The sequence below is a fragment of the Salvelinus namaycush genome, chromosome 33 (genome assembly GCF_016432855.1).
Source record: "Salvelinus namaycush isolate Seneca chromosome 33, SaNama_1.0, whole genome shotgun sequence".
In the NCBI taxonomy this organism is placed as follows: Eukaryota; Metazoa; Chordata; class Actinopteri; order Salmoniformes; family Salmonidae; genus Salvelinus; species Salvelinus namaycush.
Window position 1 is genome coordinate 7,690,652 of NC_052339.1, and position 14,701 is coordinate 7,705,352.

General features: G+C 42.0%; 1 protein-coding gene across 3 annotated transcripts in view; it reads left to right on the plus strand.

The window, feature by feature from the left end:
* Window positions 1-526: 526 nt before the first annotated feature.
* drosha (drosha ribonuclease III) overlaps window positions 527-14,701 on the plus strand; it is a 140,102-nt gene continuing 125,927 nt past the window's right edge. The window contains exons 1-11 of one of the 3 annotated variants that reach the window (XM_038972881.1): window positions 527-581; window positions 1,450-2,407; window positions 2,733-2,801; window positions 3,291-3,633; window positions 3,954-4,128; window positions 4,667-4,839; window positions 5,579-5,659; window positions 5,790-5,876; window positions 9,398-9,484; window positions 10,926-10,997; window positions 12,231-12,312. In XM_038972881.1, the coding sequence (XP_038828809.1) occupies window positions 1,452-2,407; window positions 2,733-2,801; window positions 3,291-3,633; window positions 3,954-4,128; window positions 4,667-4,839; window positions 5,579-5,659; window positions 5,790-5,876; window positions 9,398-9,484; window positions 10,926-10,997; window positions 12,231-12,312 (2,125 nt within the window). In that variant the 5' untranslated portion in view covers window positions 527-581; window positions 1,450-1,451. The other 2 variants (XM_038972882.1, XM_038972880.1) reach the window with 2 other exon arrangements.

Below are 14,701 nucleotides of genomic sequence, written 5' to 3' on the forward strand. Positions count from 1 at the left end.
CAATACGTTTTAATTTCTGAAAGCTTGCAGGGCCAAAGTGCCTGGATTTGCAGAATCACCTAGATACAGATTTCGCGTCAACCAGTCACTCATTCGTTGTAATTTTTTTTATAAGAACATCATTTCTGCCCATGCTGCTTTTGACTGTTGCCAGTTAGCCAGCATAATCTAGCAATCTGGGAACTAAGGGCTCATCAGGACGACTGTCACTCGAGTCTCAGCTCCGCGACATATGTCTTAAATTTGGGCACCAGGGGTGTCCTTGGTCATGGCTAGAAGGGATGCAGCTTTTGTATAAAAAAAAGTCAGATTTGTCTTTTCGTAGCATATTAGGACAATTTACGCAGAAAGTTGGGAGAATTAACGGAGAAGGTTGGGAGAATTAGGTTAAGGTTATGAAAAGGGTTAGGTAAAATGCAAAATATTTCAACTTTGACGTTCATTTGACGAAAGCTGGATCCCATCTAGCCATGCCCCGTGTGCCTTGGGTCATGCGTGTCCATCTTCTTTAGCATTCCGACTGGAAACACATGCTTGCACGCACAGCAAAACCTTTCAGCAAAACCCATTCAACCAACAAGGTATTTGCAACAAGTGCATGAATAGAAGTCATGTTTATGTATAATTTTTTTAAAATCTCTATTTATCTCCCTTGACTAGCTACAGATACGTTTCAAGAGCACTCCATGCCATTCAGTTATTGATGCGCTTCTGTTTGATATCAGGCTCCGTGTAGCTAGTAAGCTATCAAATCTGAAGGTAATTTTAGCTAACGTAGCTAGCTTCTCTTGAAGGCTTTCATTGGATTCAGCTAGCTAATTAGCTAACGTTAGCTAGCTTACTAGTTTATGTTTAATACATACAACTAGCTAGCTAGCTAGCCTCCCATTTAGCTATTGTCATTATGAATTGCTAATTTGTGTGCACTGTAAACTTAGCTAGCTAGCTATCCATCCTCTTTGCTTATTTTTATAACTAGTTAGCTTGCCATCGTTTGTTGTTCAACTGTAGCCGAAAGGACATGCTAGCTAACTTCTTAAACAAACTACGTTACTCACCGTTTACTGTAGCAAGCTAGCTACTTTTTAGCTAACGTTAGCCACAGTACAATGGTGTCAGTACAGGCTGACTTGATTGCTAATTCATTACAGACTTAGGACAACATTTGAAATACATAACTAACCACATACCTTAAGCTAATGACGTCTATCCAATACAGTTACTTGTTAGTACAATTATATTTGACTGTGGTTTTATGTCCACAGATAATCGAGTGTTGATTCAGATGGTCTGTGCTGTGTAATCATGCTGTGCATGGTGACACTTAACTTTGGTCCAGGGTGTTAGTGTGGCTTGCTAATGCTGAAGCACACTAACACCCTGGACCATAGCTGGTGACACTGTGCACATTGGTGATTATTTAAACATGTTGTTCCTGTTGTCCTGTAGGTATGTCCTTCCATCAGGGTCGAGGAGGTGGAGGCTGCCCCAGAGGAAGAGCCCCCACAGGTCAACATGGGGGTCAACACGGCTCCCACCAAAACTACCGTCCCACCAACCTAGGACCCCCACCTCCCCAGCCGCCAATGCCCCCCTACCACTACGACCCCCAGGCCCAGCACAGCTCCTCTCACAGCTATGGTGGCCAAGGAAACAGTGGTGGGGGTGGTTACGTCACTGCACATTCAGACTACATGTCTTACCCCCCTCCAGTGCCCACTCAGGGGGGTATGACGGCCAGTCCCCTCAGCCAGTGCCCTGTACGTCCGCCCTTCCCCAACCCCCAGAGCCACCCCAACTTCCCCCCTCCTCCTCTCGCCGGCAACACCTCTGGAAGCTCCATATCTGGGTCTCCAGCGTCAGCTCAGAGTGCTTACCATTACATGATGCCCTCCGTACCCCCTCCACCCTTCCCTCACCCCCCCGGCATGCCTCCTACCATGCCTCCACAGTCCATGAGCTACCATCAACCCCCCTACTCCATGAACTACTCCCATCCTCCATTCCCTCCTCTGCCCAACTTTAGCCCAGGGAACTACGGCTCCCACCAGGGTCCCAGCTCCTTCAAGCCAGACCATGGGGGCTTCAGGCACGGTCCTCATGGAGGAGGAGGGCAGCAGTATAAGGCTGAGAAACAACAGCAAGTGGACGACAGGGGTCAGAGGTCGCCGGAGAGAGGCAGAGGGGGTCGCCATGACGACCACAGGCAGCAGAAGGGTGGCTATGCTTACGGCAGTCGTGGTGGTGGTGGCAACAGACACAAGATGGACTTCCCCATGAACCAGAGAGGGAAGGACCGAGGCAGGAGTGAGGACAGACGCAAGCCGGAGGGAGGGAGACATCGGTCAGAGTACGAACAGCGTGGGAGGACTCCTCCTACCCGTCACCGGAGTCGAGAACGCAGCAGGTATGTGTCGGTCCCATGCCCAACGTATAATGTCCTCATTTACATTTTGGTCATTTAGCACAGGGTTTCTCAAACACGGTCCCGGGGCCCCCCTGGGTGCACGTTTTGGTTTTTGATTTCAGCTGTGTAGTTCTAGGGCAAAAACCAAAATGTGGCTGGTTGGGAAACCCTGATTTAGCAGACACTCGTGTTCAGTGGACTCTCATGTTATGCGTTACTGTGTTTGCTTTGATGCAATGCTTTCAATACCAGATCTGTATCTGTATGTTGTACATTCTAAGAGAAGTGTGTGTCTGTCTGTGTGTGCGGGTATGTGTATTCTCAGGGAGAGGCATCGCCACAGAGACAGTCGGAGGTCTCCGTCACCTGACCGACACAGGAAGAGACCTAGAAGGTAATGGATGCTCACGTTGACTATTTAAAAAAATATATTATTAATGATTTAATTTTACCTTTAATCTGTGTCTACTTGCATGTATATACACCTAGGGCTATATTCAATCTGTATTGCTGAAGCGTTATGGATTGCACAATATACATTTTATGATAATTCTGGATTGAGCCTACATATGCATCAACAAATACAACTTTGAAGATTGAATGGAGTCTCCGCAAACGTGGCAACATTGCCTTTAAATTTCAATCTTGCTGTAACACTGAACTTTCATGATACGGATTGAATAGATCCCCTAGTTATAATACGGAACCCGGAAAGTACTTAGCTTGTTACCCACGTCTTTGATTTCAATTATGTGCACACAATGTAACTATTTACACAGTAGGAGCAGAGATGGATGTCTCTCTCTCTCTACTCTCTCTCTCTTTTGCTTTCTTTCCCAATGTGACCATTACCCACTCCATTTATGTGTCTCTCTCCCTGCAGTCGGTCAGGCAGCAGAGAGAGGAAGCGTGGTCGCTGGGAGGAGGAGAGGGACCGGAGGTCCGACGGACCGGGGATGAGCAGAGACAGAGAGCGCAGCTATACCTCCCTCAGGAGCCGAGACACAGAGCCTGAAGTCTCCATAGATAGAGACAGAGACCGGGAGAGAGGCGAGAGGGAGAGAGGCGAGAGGGAGAGAGGCGAGAGGGAGAGAGGCGAGAGGGAGAGAGGCGAGAGGGAGAAAGGGGAGGGAGATGAGAGAGAGGAGGATGAGTTGCTGAAGCCTGCGTGGATCCGCTGTACCCATGCTGAGAACTACTACTCCAGCGATCCCATGGATCAAGTGGTAGGAGGCTTATGCTGGCTTTTCTTTGCTGACTTTGTTAGTTTGACACAAACAGGTTAATTCTGTATGAAAATGTAACCAAATTTCAGATTTTCCTGTTACAGTATGCACCAGAAATGTTTTTGGAAAATGTCTGAGGATACAACACCATATGAACACTTATATCTCTGATAATCATTGAGGCATTTACAAATGCTCTGATCTGTCAGTGATTCTCTGTTAGTGATTTTTACCACCACAGCTTTCTACTGTCTTTCAACCAATTGCTCAAACTTCTCATACTGCCTTTGAAACTGTGTGACCCTGTTTTGTTGCTGTAGGGTGATTCTACGGTGGTGGGGACCAGTAAGCTGAGGGACCTGTACGAACGCTTCGAGGAAGAGCTGGTCAAGAGACAGGAGCGTGCTCAGTTGGCCCGGCCCAAATGGGACCCCCCCAAGACCAAGCTAGATGAGGAGCCCGGTACTGTATTGATATCAGATAGTATCCCCAAAGGTATTTCAACTCTAACACTGGTTATGTAACGGTGGAATGTGAAAATGACAGTCGAGTCTCGTGTTGAAGTAAAGAAATACTGTCGAACCTGCTTTATAAACTGTGTAGAACTTGCCTTGCCATGTCTGAGATTGATTTAATGTGATTAGGAATGACTTCAGCCCTGTCCAACATCTAGGAGAGTTAAAAAGAGAGAGTGATTAGCAACAACATTTAGTGCACTAAGATTGACACAGTGTTCAGGCTTGTCAACCTGTTTTTAGTAGCGATTACTGTCTTTGCTGTGAGTGCAGACCTCTCGGTGTGTGGACTAGCCACCGACAGTAAAAAATAGAAAGTGAAACCCTGTGCACAGCAGTGCGTCTACGTATGTCCAGGTGTTGATTTTTGCAGGAACAACTAGTATTAAAAAACAAGTGTAAAAACCACACACTAGAGAAGACAGGTGCCCATACGTGAGTGTTGTGGTGGTTGTGTTGAGACCTTTCTCTGTGCACCAGCCACTGACAGTGTCCTGGTTGTTGTGTGTCTGTTCCAGAGGAGTGCCACAGTCACAGCAGCAGCGAGTCAGACTGCGAGTCTGAAGGGGGAGGCAGTACCTGCTCCAGCAGCTCTGACTCCGACGTGTTTGACGTGATCGCTGAGATCAAGAGGAAGAAGGCCCATCCAGACCGTCTGCATGACGAGCTGTGGTACAACGACCCAGGACAGGTCAGAACCTCCTGCACTTGATGCATTGATTAATGTCTTTGATTAATCGAGGAGATGTGGTAGATTGACCCTTGTAATAATAATTAAGAAACTAATCAGAAAATGTTCATTCAAAAAAATCTAGTTTCATAGTGCAGGATGCCTTTCAGATCATAATGAATAGGGGTACATAGAGGGACCAGATCGTAGATCACCACTCCTACTCTGAGCTTTATGAGTACAGGCCCTGCTCTAACATGGTCTATCACAGCCTGCTTCTCCAACTCTGGTCCTGAAGAGCTAGGGTTGTGCAGGGTTTCATTCAAGACCCACAGTACCACACCTGATTTAAATACAAGGCTGGAATGAAAGCCTGTACACCCAGTTGAAGAATCTTAGTCTAAAACAAATGTTAATGTTGGAAGAGACCATATTCCTCCAAAATACCTGTAATGGCATTTTATTTGAAACCTTTGCCCATGACAGGGTAACTATGGTTTTAAATTATGTGGTGTTGGAAACAAACATTGCAGATGTACGAATGCACGTAATTTAATCCTGTATCTGTTTATTGCAAACGTGTTTTATAATAAGTGTATTTTAAGTGATTCATTCTGTTTTGGTGATATCTTTTGCGTGCTGTCAAAATATCACCTCTTGTGTTTGTGTACTACACACAAGCCACAACTCTCTTCAGCACCTGTTACAGTTTGGAGGAGTGTTCATAGTGGTTATGGCTGTCCTGTGTGTGTGTGTACAGATGAACGATGGGCCGTTGTGTAAGTGCAGTGCCAAGTCCAGACGCACAGGGATACGCCACAGCATCTACCCTGGAGAGGAGGTAAACGCACACACAAGCTACTCTACTCTCTCTTCTAAAATATCTTGCATTGATTCACACTAAACTACTATAGGATAGATATTCTAGACTATTAAACATTAGTACAAAGACTCTCTCTCTCGCTCTCCAGTCGGTGAAGGAATGTCGTCCAATGAACAACAACTCTGGGAAGCTCTACCACTACAGAATCACTGTGTCTCCACCTACTAACTTCCTGGTATGAATACATCTGTCTCGCTCTCCATCTTGATCCCCCTCACAGCTCTGATGGGTTTTTGTCCTGAACACATGACCTTACCTTGAGTTTGTAGTTTGTCCTGGTAAGGTGACGTGGTCGGGGGAAAAACGTTATGCCCTACAGTGGTTCCTCCTTTAAAAGTTGCGAGCTTACGCCGCGGTACTTAGAGGTCATTTGTGGTTTAGTACGGTACCCTGCGTCACCACTTCATTGCTCCAGACCAGAGCAAGGGGGAGTTAGAGCACTGATTATGCTTTTGGGTTCTACTGTGTCTCTGACAATGAATGGGTGACATAAACCTAAATAGAAACTGATAATTGTGCACATCTTCAGTATTACTCACTAAAAATGTTGTTACACTAAGGTTTTGATTATTTTATTTTGTTAGCAAAAATAATCCTCTTACTGTAGGCCACTCCCAACCAGGCATGTTGTACAGCGCCTAAGTGGCGCAACGGTCTAAGACACTGCTTAGCAGTGCAAGCTGTGTTGCTACAGATGCTGGTTCAATACCCGTGCGGTCCTTGACTGGGAGACCCATGAGATGACTAGGTTTTTGGTTTCTCTCCCTCTGAATGTTTTTAGAGGGAGAGAAACCAAAAACTTAGTCATCTCATGGGTCTCCCAGTCAAGGACCGCATTTTAAATAACAAAATAGCTTTATTTATAAATTAGTAACAATGTCTCACCCCATGTTCAAGAATGGCCTTTTTATTGCTTATTTTACATTATTTGAAAATGAAATCATCTCCAAAATATTTAAGGGGCATTGCACTAATAATGGCGGGAAACGTTCCTGCTGTTCTGTTCTTAGTGCCAGTTTGCACGTTCAAACTAAAACAATGTAACTAATAATGGCATCTTTTATGCTTTCATTAATAAAATAATGATGAAAATACTCTTTCAAAATGCCATTGTTTTTTTTAGTTATGGATCCATAACGAATTACTATGGGAATAAATATCAGTGAATTACAGAAATATTGGTACAAAGTTGTCTAATGAAGGAAAACAAATAGTTGCTTACTGGAAAATACTCTTTCAAACACACGGCCACTTTGTACAGCGCATTATGGCTATTAGCAGGGCTATGTTTTGGCCTTTATGGGCGGCGCACAATTAGCCCAGTGTTTCTCTCCCTCTAAAAACAGAAATAAATGTTTTGGCCTTCACAAATATTATTTTGGCCTTTATTCAGATTACAAAAGCTCTCTTGTTTTTTTGGAAAATGAAATAACCTCCAAAATATTGTTATATATTGTCAAGTTGATGGCACAGTCGTATAGCCGGCACCTACATAAAGCTGAGTGACTCACTCATTCATGGCTTTGGATCAAAATAAATAAGTACCAACATTCTTTCTGATAGTCTTTAATAAAGAAATGTTTTGCTTATCCTGACCTGGACACCTTGTACAGTATTATAATAGCCCATTATGGGCAATTAGCAGGGCAATGTACCTTTACCAGCACCTCTCTGTATTTTGATAATTTGTGGATGGGTGCGCTGGAGTGCAAAATGCGTTGCTACAGATGCAGGTTTGATATCCGTGCCGGCTGCCAGACCCATGAGGTGGCTTTTGGTTTTAATTTAGAAACCTCCAATCCACTATATGTAATTATTGGCGGAGAGTCACCTCATTATTTTTCGATATACTGTAGGCCTACCGTAGGCGACATGAGTCTCACTAGTGTTGAGTAATGTGCTGTTAAGTGGTGTAGGTCTTATGTATTTTAAGAGCATATTTAACTATTAGTTCAACTATTTTAGCACCGTTTTGCGCTGCTCTTAGACAAGCATGGGGACTGGTCTTGATAAATCAATGAGATGTTTATTTTCACCTAATCTCCGTTTGGGTATTGGTTAGACTTGAATTAAATAATTAGGGTGCAGAAAGGTTATGCTCTTAGTGTAACCTTTATTTAACTAGGCAAGTCAGTTAAGAACAAATTCATTTTTACAAGGACAGCCTACTCCTTCGTCCCCTGTCTGGGAATTGAACCCCGGTCTCCCGCGTGCCCACATTCTCTAGTACAGCCATTATTGAAGGTACTTGACTTCACTGAGAAAGTCTGGACATGGCCTGCTCTCCCTTATGTAAGGAATTAGGCACTTTCTCATGTTTACTACAGTATGTCTTGTAGGCTATGTTTACTTGTCAGACTGAACAGTAGCCTAATAAACAAATACAGGTGGCTTATATCCTCTAAATACTTTATTATCCAAATGTAAAAGCATATACTGTACAGTACTGTATTTCTTCATCAGGATCTTTGTGCTTTCTTTAATAATATAATTATAAAATTACAGAAATATTGGAACAAAGTTGTCTAATGAAGGCAAACAAGTTGTTGCTTACTGGAAAATACTCTTTCAAACACACATGGTTATGTTGACCAGCATCATTATGGCTATTAGCAGGGCTATGTTTTGGCCTTTATAAAATTATTTTGGCCTTTTTTCAGATTACAATCGCTCACTGTCGTTTTTTTTTAAAGGAAATAATCTCCAAAATATCATGATTTTATATATATATATGCCTTCCCGCTGTGGACGTCTATTTCAGCACCGTTTCGTGCTGCTCTGAGACAAGCATGGAGAAACTAAAATGTTCAATTATATTCCATGATATTCTTAAGATATATGTAATTTTAAATAACTGGCTTTATTTACAAATTAGTGAGAATGTCTCACCCCATGTGCAAGAACTGCCTTTTTCTCACTCACTCTAGGTTAAATCTCCAAAATATCATTACTTTTTAAACAAAGCGATTATTATTAATTCATTTCTAATGATATAAATGCCCCTTATATTCTCACAGATCCTAATGGAAAATGCCCCTTAGATATTAATTTAGAACCCTCCAATCCTCTAAATGTAATTATCGGCAGAGAGTCACGTCATTGAAAAACATATTTGTTGATACACTGTAGGCCTACCATAGGCAAAATGAGTATTGGTTACACTACAATTAGGGTGTGGAAATGTTATCTCCCTCAGATATTAATTTAGCATCCTCCAATCCTCTTCTACTGTAGCCTACTCCCGACCGTCACGTTGTTCAGCGCAATATTTTACATTCCATCCTAACGTAAACCCAGAGCGTTTCATTTTTCAAATTTCTCGGCTTAGAAACACCATAATATTAATCGAATTAAGCTACATTTCTTAAAATCAATCCCATGTACTGTTACTACAATTATTATTATTTTTTTTTTTTTAATTCTCTAGTAATGCCTATATGGGAGAATATCAAATGCTTCTCCAAGTTGCCCTCTGGTGGTCAAACTAGCGCTAACTGGCATTAATGTAAAATATGTCAGCCAATTAAATTACGTGCCACAGAATGCTGCAGCAGCCCGCACGGTGTGCTGGAGTAAGACAACTTTTAAAGGAGGAACCACTGTAGATGGACCCAAAAACCATGTCCATAGGATTTCTCTTAAAGTTACATCAGACTTCATTCTGACATGTTTGGTGTGTGTGTGTGTTGTTCCCAGACGGACAGGCCTACGGTTATCGAGTACGATGACCATGAGTACCTGTTCGAAGGCTTCTCCCTCTTCTCCCACATGCCTCTCACTAACGTAAGCACCATGCAATGGACCCATCCTGCCATCATACCCTCCGCTCCCTTTGATCTCTCTCTCTTGATTGTTATTTTTAATGTTTTTATTGAACCTTTATTTAACAAGGCCTGTTGTTTTAAAGTATATGCATAGCTCAACACATAGCTCTTCTGTTCCCTTTCCTTCCTCCCTCGTGTCCTCCGATGGGACAACCTGTGCCGCGTCAGCTGCCTGTGTGTTGCTGCGTAATATGAATATTCTGTCCGTCCCTACAGGCAGGTTTATAAAGCAAAGCACCCATTAATATTTCAGAGCCAGCGGCCAGCTTAAAAAAAAAAAAAGCAAAAAAACCCCAGCAACTTAAAATCTGCCTTTCGTGTCGGTCCTCTCCTTTGTTCCAGAGTTAACCTCAGACAAAATTAGTCTGTTTCCCAAATGGCACCCTATGGACCCTGGTCAGGGTACCATTTGGGAAGCACTCTACGTTCCTTTTCGGCCACACTGCTGATGGCGACCTTGGGTTTTAAGTCCACTCCCTCCCTCTCTACTTTTAAAGGCCCATCAGTAACTGTCAAATATAACAGCGGTTGGGACTTTAAAGGCCTCATGCGTATCGACAGAGGATCCCTCTTTAGCAGAGGTTTTCAAAATGGAGGCATGCCACCCCAGGGGGGCTTCAGAGAGTTTCAGGGGAGGCTTGAAAGGCAAGCCAAGTTGAACTGTATTAGGTTCTTTCATATACATTTTTGTCCCAAAAGGATATGGCAAATCGATGGCAGGCAAGGCCTAGCTGAATAAGACAGTGATTGAGAGAGTTGTGTGTGTATGTGTTTGAATATTTGTGTGTGTTTGAATAATGACGCGAAATGCGCATATTCGGTTAATAATTCCAATTTGGAAAGAATTTGGCGAGAGTTAAACCCAGATTACCACGGGATAATTTAAACAACCCCTTGAAAAGCCTTTCATTACAGAGGGTCTGGGGATTAGAGACTCCAGAACGCAGCGATATTAGCCCCTGCTAGTTAGCTAGAGGGGTGGGCACCACTGCATGATATACGGTGGGCCAGGTTAATCCTCCAAAATGGACTCCCGTTCAGACAACAAAGAGCATGTAACTGGGAGATTAAACACGGAAGAGCAGGCTTATCTCCTTAAAGAGATTGGAGTCACTTAATGTTCAAAAGCCGTGGGTAAAGAGATACCGAGTGTGGGTTGTTTGTGTTCGGTATGTGTGGGTTGGGTGTGTGTTCTGTGTGTGTTTGGTGTCCAGTGTGTGCACATTACTGTGTGTGTTTGTGTTACTCTGTCAGTGTGTGTGTGTGTTTTTGGGCTGCAGCCGCTGCTTATGGAGATGAGGATTTAATGAGTTTTCTTGAAAAGCTGTAACCTCTGTCTAACATCATGGTAATGAGTGTTCCTCTACTCTCTTCTCCCCTCTTCTCTTTCATCGTCCCAGATTCCATTGTGCAGAGTGATTCGTTTCAACATAGATTACACCATTCACTTTATTGAAGAGATGACACCAGAGGTCAGTAAAGCTCCTCTTTCTCTCTCTCTTCCCTCTCAATTCAAAGGGCTTTATTGGTATGGGAAACATATGTTTGCCAAAGCAAGTGAAATAGATAATAAACAAAAGTGAACTAAACAATACATACATTCACAGTAAACATTACACTCACAAAAGTTCCAAAGGAGTAGAGACATTTCAAATGTCATATGGATATGTACAATATTGTAACGATGTGCAAATAGTTAGTCAGAGGTGGAAAAAGGACTCAATAGTCCTACTTGAGTAAAAGTAAAGATACATTAATAGAAAATGACTAAAGTAAAAGTGAAGGTATCCCAGTAAAATACTACTTGAGTAAAAGTATCTGGTTTTAAATGTACTTAAGTACAGTGGTGGAAAAAGTACTCGGCTCTCATACTTGAGTAACAGTAAATGCTATACATGAAATTCCTTATATTAAGCAAACAAGACGGCACGATTTCATTATTATTGTTATTAATTTATTTTTGACAGCCAGGGGCACACTCCAACACTAAGACATCATTTACAAACTAAGCATTTGTGTTCAGTGAGTCTGCCAGATCAGAGGCAGTAGGGATGACCAGGGATGTTCTCTCAAACATTTTCCTGTACTGCTAAGCATTCAAATTGTAACGAGTACTTTTGAGTGTCAGGGAAAATGTATGGATTAAAAAGTACATTATTTTCTTTAGGAATGTAGTAAAGTAAAAGTTGTCAATTATAAATAGTAAAGTACAGATTCCCCAAAAAACAACTTAAGTAGTACTTCTATTGTATTTTTACTTAGGTACTTTACACCACTGGTTAAAGTACAACAGGGTATAATAAATATAAACATGGGGTTTGCTTTTCACTGTTTGCCCTTTTCTTGTGGCAACAGATCACAAATCTTGCTGCTGTGATGGCACACTGGTATTTCACCCAATAGTATCAACATTGAATTTGTTTTCAAATTCTTTGGGGTCTCTCGCTATTGCTTTCTCCTCTGTAATTGGAGTTAAAAGGTTGTTGTTCTTCTGGTTATGCCCCCCCCCCCCCCCCCCTAGTCTTCTCACCCAAGGCCGTAAAGAAGTAGAGTTTGTTTTTAACCTACACCAGCTGAATGGGCTGATAAAGAAGCGTTGGAAGCCAAAGATTAGGGAACTAGATTTGACTATCAGGTTACATATATCAGCATTAAGATGCTTGAGAGAGAGATATAACCCTTTGTTTCCCTATTTCCATGTTCAGAACTACTGTGTGAAAGGACTGGAGCTGTTCTCTTCCTACCTATTCCAGGATATACTGGAGCTCTATGACTGGAACCTCACAGGTGAACAACACACCATACTACCCACTAGCTCCTACCCATTACCTCCCAGGCACTAGGGGATAGGCACCTGTACTCCCTCCCTGTTCACCCATGACTGCTTGGCCACGCACTTCTCCAACTGTTTGCCAACTGTTTCCAACTCCATTGTTTGCACGCCAGCACCTGTTTCCGCCTTCTAGTACAGGTGCATCAAATCTTGGACCAAGAGGCCATCAGACTGTTAAATAGTGTGTATATATATATATATATATATATATATATACAAAAGGTGTGTACAGCAGTAGTGATTTCAGATGAGCCTTGAGATAAATAGTATATATATATATATATATATATATATATACACACTATTTATCTCAAGGCTCATCTGAAATCACTACTGCTGTACACACCTTTCCTATTCATATACTGTCCATTCTGTTGATACACATACACATGCATGTATACATACATACATACTGACCAAAAATACAGTATATGAATAGGAAAGGTGTGTACAGCAGTAGTGATTTCAGATGAGCCTTGAGATAAATAGTATATATATATATATATATGTATACACTATTTATCTCAAGGCTCATCTGAAATCACTACTGCTGTACACACCTTTCCTATTCATATACTGTCCATTCTGTTGATACACATACACATGCATGTATACATACATACATACATACTGACCAAAAATATAAGGCAGCTTATGGTAGAGAGAGGAACATTCAATTCTCTGGCAACACCTCTGGTGGACATTCCTGCATTCCTCCCGGGATGTTGGTTTTCTGGGTAGAGTTGCAAAGAAAAGGCCATATCTCAGACTGGCAAATAAAAAGAAAAGATTAAGATGGGCAAAATAACACAGAGGAACTCTGCCTAGAAGGCCAGCATCACGGAGTCGCTTCTTGACTGTTGACGTTGAGACTGGTGTTTTGCGGGTACTATTTAATGAAGCTGCCAGTTGAGGACTTGTGAGGCATCTGTTTCTCAAACTAGACACTCTAATGTACTTGTCCTCTTGCTCAGTTGTGCACCGGGGCCTCCCACTCTTTCTATTCTGGTTAGAGCCAGTTAGCACTGTTCTGTGAAGGGAGTAGTACACAGCGTTGTACCAGATCTTCAGGTTTCTTGGCATTTTCTCACAAGGAATAGCCTTCATTTCTCAGAACAAGAATAGACTGACGAGTTTCAGAAGAAAGTTCTTTGTTTCTGGCCATTTTGAGCCTGTAATCGAACCCAAAAATGCTGATGCTCCAGATACTCAACTATTCTAGAGAATGCCAGTTTTATTGCTTTTTTAATCAGTACAACAGTTTTCAGCTTTTCTAACATAATTGCAAAATGGTTTTCTAATGATCAGTTAGCCTTTTTAAAATGATAAACTTGGATTAGCTAACACAATGTGCCATTGGAACACAGGAGTGATGATTGCTGATAATGGACCTCTGTACGCCTATGTAGATATTCCATATCAAATCTGCCGTTTCCAGCTACAATAGTCATTTACAACATTAACAATGTCTACACTGTATTTCTGATCAGTTTAATGCTATTTTAATGCACAAAATATGTGCTTTTCTTTAAAAACAAGGACATTTCTAAGTGACCCCAAACTTTTGAACGGTAGTGTGTATATATTGCTTCCAGAGGCAGTTTGGAACTTGGTAGTGTGTGTTGCAACTGAGGACAGGTGATTTTTACGCACTTCAGCACTCGGCGATCCCGTTCTGTGAGCTTGTGTGGCCTACCACTTTGCGGCTTAGCCATGGTTGCTCCTAGACATTTCCAATTCACAAATACAGCACTTACAATTGACCGGGGCAGATCTAGCAGAGAAGGAATTTGACAAACAGACTTTTTGGAAAGGTGGCAATCCTATGTTGGTGCCACGTTAAGTCACTGAGCTCTTCAGTATGGCCATTCTACTGCCAACGTTTGTCTATGGAGATTTCATGGCTGTGTGCTCGATGTTATACACCTGTCAGCAATGTACAGGGTGGTGTCCACGTGCATATTGAAGGGGTGTCCACATACTTTTCTGTATATATATACACTACTCGTCAAAAGTTTTAGAACACCTACTCATTCAAGAGTTTTTCTTTATTTTTACTATTTTCTACATTGTAGAATAATGTAGGTTTTTTGGTTACTACACTTTTTTGGTTACTACATGATTCCATATGTGTTCTTTCATAGTTTTAATGTCTCCACTATAATTCTACAATGTTGAAAATAGTAAAATTAAAGAAAAAACCTTGTTCTAAAACTTTTGACTGGTAGTGTATATTCCGGACTCTGACACTGCTTGTTCGTATATTTCTTTATTTCCATTTTGGGGATTTGTGTGTATTGTTAGGTGTACTGTTGGAGCTTGAAACGTAATCATTTCGATGCA